This window comes from Lissotriton helveticus, chromosome 7, assembly GCF_964261635.1.
Source record: "Lissotriton helveticus chromosome 7, aLisHel1.1, whole genome shotgun sequence".
NCBI lineage: Eukaryota > Metazoa > Chordata > Amphibia > Caudata > Salamandridae > Lissotriton > Lissotriton helveticus.
Window position 1 is genome coordinate 982,570,854 of NC_136068.1, and position 7,886 is coordinate 982,578,739.

The 7,886-nt window shown below is 50.1% G+C and overlaps 1 protein-coding gene across 1 annotated transcript in view; it reads left to right on the plus strand.

The window, feature by feature from the left end:
* Positions 1-2,144, plus strand: part of MYOZ3 (myozenin 3) — a 35,640-nt gene extending 33,496 nt beyond the window's left edge. The window contains exon 6 of the mRNA XM_078653603.1: positions 984-2,144. Coding sequence (XP_078509729.1) covers positions 984-1,167 — 184 coding nt within the window. The 3' untranslated portion in view covers positions 1,168-2,144. The remainder of the gene's footprint in view (positions 1-983) is intronic.
* The last annotated feature ends 5,742 nt before the right edge of the window (positions 2,145-7,886 follow it).

Below are 7,886 nucleotides of genomic sequence, written 5' to 3' on the forward strand. Positions count from 1 at the left end.
TATGAATCCCAATGTATCTTCCACAGGATGCTTGCGGAGACAGGGGAAGTGGGAGTAGAAACTGTTCCAGAGGCAAATACCCAACAGGCAGAGAACTACACCACTAACCTTTGATGAGGAAGATGTCGTTTTTACCACGTGCCTGAGCTGTTTCTTTAAACACAATCATCTCAGATCCCATGTGGTCTGTAAAATACACTGGGGCAGATTTACAAGCCCCTTGCAACACTTTTACGCTGCTGTTGCGTTACTTTTTGTAACACAGCGTCGCCGTAAGAAATGCACCACATTGTGGCCCATTTACAACATAACGCACCTAGGGAAATGCATCAACTTGTAAAGCCCTGCACCATATTATATTTGTGTCAGGTATATTGTATGCAGGGTGGGCATTCCCACGCAGGAAGGCCTCGTAGAAGTGACTCAGTGAAATCTACAAGATTTCACTGCGCCCCTTCTGGGGCGCCACTGTGTCAAAACACTACGCCTGTTTGGAGCAGGCGTAAGGAGTGATGCAGTGTATTAGGAATAGGCCTTCCTATGCATTGCAGGAGTTGCGTCATGCTTGCGACATGACTCCAGCAATGTGTGACTTTTGCGCAGACAGATGTGTAAACATTTTGACCTCATCTGTCATTCTTTGTGCCATGGTGCGCAGTATTGTAAATATGGTGCATCCATGGTGGCGCAAGGGTTTCCCACACAGGCGCAGGGAAAATGACACATCTATACAGATGCGTCAGTTTCTTGTAAATAAGCTGTCCATAATTTAGACATTGCTCTGGACCTCAACAGGAAGAAGGGAAAGTAATGAATGTATTGAAACAACCAGCTCTGTGCGATGTTGAACAGAAAGGTGAGAGACTGGCCTGGACAGGAAAGAGGGTCTTGACGTGTGGATTTAGCCTCACAACTTGGGAATGTGGGCAGGCAACAGCGGCCATGACTGTGTTAATTGGACTGTTTTCACTTATGTCTTTCAGGGCCCCAACTCCATTTGGAGGGTGCACACCCAGGCAGAGGATGGTGCTCTTACCTTTGTTTGAAGAGGCCCCACCACAGCCACAACTCCCATCGAGCCTGGAACTCATGAGCAAGAGACGAAGCTTCAACCAAGCGCCGCGCGGATGGAATATGGCGTACATCCCAGAGTCCGATGACTTGTAGCTGTGGCCCTCAACGCGAGAGATCACTCAAGGCCCTCAGGGTCTCTACCCCCTCTGGATGCAAGTCATCATCGAGCAATGGCCATGAAGATCATACTCGAGTGGGCTATGGGAGGTGCTGGATAAGCTCCGAGTAGTCTCGCTCTGACGGAGTAGGACTACATGTTTTGCTTCCTTGAAAGACGCTTTTTATGGACTCAACTTGAAAAAGACTGCAGTGTATTTCAATCAGAATTTGAACGTACTGGTTTATTTTCTTAACTTTCCTCAAATTCAAATGTTCTATTTGGGAGCAAAGTGTATACTCTCCTACACTTGAGGCAAGAGCTCGAAGGCCAACTCTCCAACATCACATACTGGCCAATAAGTACCTTCAAATGCATCATTTTCAGGGGCCACAATGTGCCTTCTTCTCTTTGCTGCACAACACCTTGCTCAACCATTTGACATAAGAGGATCTTTTACAATAACTATTATCTCCCAGCTCCATAATGGAGCCATGTTGAGTGCTGCTGCTTTATAGATATGGTGTATAACTGTGAAAATGAGCCCACAGTTTACAGTTCGCACAAGGACTATGATTATACTTACACACAGACTGTAAACCCAGGGCATGCATAACTTTTTAGGTTCCCACTTGTGTTTCGGCCTCTGGTTCCGCTTCCTCCCAAAGCAACAGGTCTAGTCTTAGCTTGAAACCAGAGGCACACCTCATGTATAAGTCCCCTACTGGTGTCTCACAAGAATATGGTAATGCTCCACCATTTTGCTTAGTTTTGGACAACTGTCACAAATTGAAGGAAGTGGGTCTGAGACTGCCTGCCGCACAAAGGAAGTCTTTCTGTTAAGACTGACTGATCCGTTACTCAAGGTACCGGAAATTGCGCTAAATACAATACCAATAAGCAGCCAGCCTAGAAACGAGGAAACGGTGTATTGCTCTTGTGACACAATAATGACAACACCATAGCCATCTTATCCTGCTTCCTTGTATTCTTTGCAAAAGGTGAGTTTCTACCGAACCCGTTGATCAGATACAAGATTCAAGAGTCAAGAGGAATAGTAAAAGAGGGTAAGAGGGGTGGAATGATGTCTGGTCGCCTCTGCTTAGTAACCCGTTCGTCAAAGGTCTGAGAAGGCCACACACCGTTGCCTTAACTGGCAGAGCTGCAACATTAGAGTTGCATTAGTGGCCGCTTGATGCATAGAGAAATACATTTTTAGGCAAAATTCAACATGACCGAGTGATAAATGCAAAGAAAAGTACTTTCAATAGTCCCTTAGGTGAGTTTAGATATTTTACTGGAAATAAAACCGTTTCATAAACCTATCTCGTAGAATCCAAGGATCTGGAGATGAGAGGTGTGATGGGACACGTCAACTGTCACCGTTTACACAAATGTTCCATGTGATCCATAAATGTTCAGTATTGACAAAACTACACAGTAATTAACATTGCCCAAGATAAGTGGACACCAAATCTTTCTGTAAAAAAAAAGTGTTCGCTTCCTATCGAAGCACCCACTCAGGTCCATTAAAGATGTCTCTTAAAGCCCTTATACAGATCCTGCCAAGCTAGGTTCTCCCTCTCCTTTTTCTCGACCAAATCAATTTCCTCTCCTTTCTACCCCCTCGCAGCCCACTAAAACAGAAATAGCACAGACGAGTTTGAGAACACACAGAATATGAAAACTATGGAGCCTGTTCACAAAAGCATTTTTGTGCAAGTAAAGTAGTACTGCAGGAGTACTCCTTTACCTTCTCTACATGCATATCTAAATTGGTCCAAAAACATCTAAAGTGGGAATATTGCGGAAACATGGGATTATTCAGAACAAATAACAAGCATTTACAATGCAATGGTTTTGCCTTTGTTAAAGTTAGAGCTATTGGCATTGCTCTTGACACTCTGAAGCTCCACTCTGAAGCTCCACTCTGCACTCTGAAGCTCCACTCTGCACTCTGAAGCTCCACTCTGCACTCTGAAGCTCCACTCTGCACTCTGAAGCTCCACTCTGCACTCTGAAGCTGCACTCTGAAGCTCCACTCTGCACTCTGAAGCTGCACTCTGAAGCTCCACTCTGAAGCTCCACTCTGAAGCTCCACTCTGAAGCTCCACTCTGAAGCTCCACTCTGAAGCTCCACTCTGAAGCTCCACTCTGAAGCTCCACTCTGAAGCTCCACTCTGAAGCTCCACTCTGAAGCTCCACTCTGCACTCTGAAGCTCCACTCTGCACTCTGAAGCTCCACTCTGCACTCTGAAGCTCCACTCTGCACTCTGAAGCTCCACTCTGCACTCTGAAGCTGCACTCTGAAGCTCCACTCTGCACTCTGAAGCTGCACTCTGAAGCTCCACTCTGAAGCTCCACTCTGAAGCTCCACTCTGAAGCTCCACTCTGAAGCTCCACTCTGAAGCTCCACTCTGATGCTCCACTCTGATGCTCCACTCTGAAGCTCCACTCTGAAGCTCCACTCTGCACTCTGAAGCTCCACTCTGCACTCTGAAGCTCCACTCTGCACTCTGAAGCTCCACTCTGCACTCTGAAGCTCCACTCTGCACTCTGAAGCTCCACTCTGAAGCTCCACTCTGCACTCTGAAGCTCCACTCTGCACTCTGAAGCTCCACTCTGAAGCTCCACTCTGCACTCTGAAGCTCCACTCTGAATCTGCACTCTGAAGCTCCACTCTGCACTCTGAAGCTCCACTCTGAATCTGCACTCTGAAGCTCCACTCTGCACTCTGAAGCTCCACTCTGAATCTGCACTCTGATGCTCCACTCTGAATCTGCACTCTGAAGCTCCACTCTGCACTCTGAATCTGCACTCTGAAGCTCCACTCTGCACTCTGAATCTGCACTCTGCAGCTCCACTCTGAATCTGCAGCTCCACTCTGCACTCTGAAGCTCCACTCTGAATCTCCACTCTGAAGCTCCACTCTGAATCTCCACTCTGAAGCTCCACTCTGAAGCTCCACTCTGAAGCTCCACTCTGAAGCTCCACTCTGCACTCTGAAGCTCCACTCTGCACTCTGAAGCTCCACTCTGCACTCTGAATCTGCACTCTGAAGCTCCACTCTGAAGCTCCACTCTGAAGCTCCACTCTGAAGCTCCACTCTGAAGCTCCACTCTGAAGCTCCACTCTGAAGCTCCACTCTGAAGCTCCACTCTGCACTCTGAAGCTCCACTCTGAAGCTCCACTCTGCACTCTGAAGCTCCACTCTGAAGCTCCACTCTGCACTCTGAAGCTCCACTCTGAAGCTCCACTCTGCACTCTGAAGCTCCACTCTGAATCTGCACTCTGAAGCTCCACTCTGCACTCTGAAGCTCCACTCTGAAGCTGCACTCTGAAGCTCCACTCTGAAGCTCCACTCTGAAGCTCCACTCTGAAGCTCCACTCTGAAGCTCCACTCTGAAGCTCCACTCTGAAGCTCCACTCTGAAGCTCCACTCTGAAGCTCCACTCTGCACTCTGAAGCTCCACTCTGAAGCTCCACTCTGCACTCTGAAGCTCCACTCTGAATCTGCACTCTGAAGCTCCACTCTGCACTCTGAAGCTCCACTCTGAAGCTCCACTCTGAAGCTCCACTCTGCACTCTGAAGCTCCACTCTGAAGCTCCACTCTGCACTCTGAAGCTCCACTCTGAAGCTCCACTCTGCACTCTGAAGCTCCACTCTGAAGCTCCACTCTGAAGCTCCACTCTGAAGCTCCACTCTGAAGCTCCACTCTGAAGCTCCACTCTAAAGCTCCACTCTGAAGCTCCACTCTGCACTCTGAAGCTCCACTCTGAAGCTCCACTCTGCACTCTGAAGCTCCACTCTGAAGCTCCACTCTGCACTCTGAAGCTCCACTCTGCACTCTGAAGCTCCACTCTGAAGCTCCACTCTGCACTCTGAAGCTCCACTCTGAATCTGCACTCTGAAGCTCCACTCTGCACTCTGAAGCTCCACTCTGAATCTGCACTCTGAAGCTCCACTCTGAAGCTCCACTCTGAATCTGCACTCTGAAGCTCCACTCTGAAGCTCCACTCTGAAGCTCCACTCTGAAGCTCCACTCTGAAGCTCCACTCTGAAGCTCCACTCTGAAGCTCCACTCTGAAGCTCCACTCTGCACTCTGAAGCTCCACTCTGAAGCTCCACTCTGAAGCTCCACTCTGAAGCTCCACTCTGAAGCTCCACTCTGAAGCTCCACTCTGAAGCTCCACTCTGAAGCTCCACTCTGAAGCTCCACTCTGCACTCTGAAGCTCCACTCTGCACTCTGAAGCTCCACTCTGAATCTGCACTCTGAAGCTCCACTCTGCACTCTGAAGCTCCACTCTGCACTCTGAAGCTCCACTCTGCACTCTGAAGCTCCACTCTGCACTCTGAAGCTCCACTCTGCACTCTGAAGCTCCACTCTGCACTCTGAAGCTCCACTCTGAAGCTCCACTCTGAAGCTCCACTCTGAAGCTCCACTCTGCACTCTGAAGCTCCACTCTGCACTCTGAAGCTCCACTCTGAAGCTCCACTCTGAAGCTCCACTCTGAAGCTCCACTCTGAAGCTCCACTCTGAAGCTCCACTCTGAAGCTCCACTCTGAAGCTCCACTCTGCACTCTGAAGCTCCACTCTGAAGCTCCACTCTGCACTCTGAAGCTCCACTCTGAAGCTCCACTCTGCACTCTGAAGCTCCACTCTGAAGCTCCACTCTGCACTCTGAAGCTCCACTCTGAATCTGCACTCTGAAGCTCCACTCTGCACTCTGAAGCTCCACTCTGAATCTGCACTCTGAAGCTCCACTCTGCACTCTGAAGCTCCACTCTGCACTCTGAAGCTCCACTCTGAAGCTCCACTCTGAAGCTCCACTCTGAAGCTCCACTCTGAAGCTCCACTCTGAAGCTCCACTCTGAAGCTCCACTCTCCACTCTGAAGCTCCACTCTGAAGCTCCACTCTGAAGCTCCACTCTGAAGCTCCACTCTGAAGCTCCACTCTGAAGCTCCACTCTGAAGCTCCACTCTGAAGCTCCACTCTGAAGCTCCACTCTGCACTCTGAAGCTCCACTCTGAAGCTCCACTCTGAAGCTCCACTCTGCACTCTGAAGCTCCACTCTGAAGCTCCACTCTGAAGCTCCACTCTGAAGCTCCACTCTGAAGCTCCACTCTGAAGCTCCACTCTGAAGCTCCACTCTGCACTCTGAAGCTCCACTCTGCACTCTGAAGCTCCACTCTGAAGCTCCACTCTGAAGCTCCACTCTGAAGCTCCACTCTGAAGCTCCACTCTGAAGCTCCACTCTGAAGCTCCACTCTGAAGCTCCACTCTGAAGCTCCACTCTGAATCTGCACTCTGAAGCTCCACTCTGAATCTGCACTCTGAAGCTCCACTCTGAAGCTCCACTCTGAATCTGCACTCTGAAGCTCCACTCTGAAGCTCCACTCTGAATCTGCACTCTGAAGCTCCACTCTGCACTCTGAAGCTCCACTCTGAATCTGCACTCTGAAGCTCCACTCTGAAGCTCCACTCTGAAGCTCCACTCTGAAGCTCCACTCTGAAGCTCCACTCTGAAGCTCCACTCTGAAGCTCCACTCTGAAGCTCCACTCTGCACTCTGAATCTGCACTCTGAAGCTCCACTCTGCACTCTGAAGCTCCACTCTGCACTCTGAAGCTCCACTCTGAATCTGCACTCTGAAGCTCCACTCTGCACTCTGAAGCTCCACTCTGCACTCTGAAGCTCCACTCTGAATCTGCACTCTGAAGCTCCACTCTGCACTCTGAAGCTCCACTCTGCACTCTGATGCTCCACTCTGAAGCTCCACTCTGAAGCTCCACTCTGAAGCTCCACTCTGAAGCTCCACTCTGAAGCTCCACTCTGAAGCTCCACTCTGAAGCTCCACTCTGAAGCTCCACTCTGAAGCTCCACTCTGAAGCTCCACTCTGATGCTCCACTCTGATGCTCCACTCTGAAGCTCCACTCTGAAGCTCCACTCTGAAGCTCCACTCTGAAGCTCCACTCTGAAGCTCCACTCTGCACTCTGAAGCTCCACTCTGCACTCTGAAGCTCCACTCTGCACTCTGAAGCTCCACTCTGCACTCTGAAGCTCCACTCTGAAGCTCCACTCTGCACTCTGAAGCTCCACTCTGAATCTGCACTCTGAAGCTCCACTCTGCACTCTGAAGCTCCACTCTGAATCTGCACTCTGAAGCTCCACTCTGCACTCTGAAGCTCCACTCTGAATCTGCACTCTGATGCTCCACTCTGAATCTGCACTCTGAAGCTCCACTCTGCACTCTGAATCTGCACTCTGCAGCTCCACTCTGAATCTGCAGCTCCACTCTGCACTCTGAAGCTCCACTCTGAATCTCCACTCTGAAGCTCCACTCTGAATCTCCACTCTGAAGCTCCACTCTGAAGCTCCACTCTGAAGCTCCACTCTGAAGCTCCACTCTGAAGCTCCACTCTGAAGCTCCACTCTGAAGCTCCACTCTGCACTCTGAAGCTCCACTCTGCACTCTGAAGCTCCACTCTGCACTCTGAATCTGCACTCTGAAGCTCCACTCTGAAGCTCCACTCTGAAGCTCCACTCTGAAGCTCCACTCTGAAGCTCCACTCTGAAGCTCCACTCTGAAGCTCCACTCTGAAGCTCCACTCTGCACTCTGAAGCTCCACTCTGAAGCTCCACTCTGCACTCTGAAGCTCCACTCTGAAGCTCCACTCTGCACTCTGAAGCTCCACTCTGAATCTGCACTCT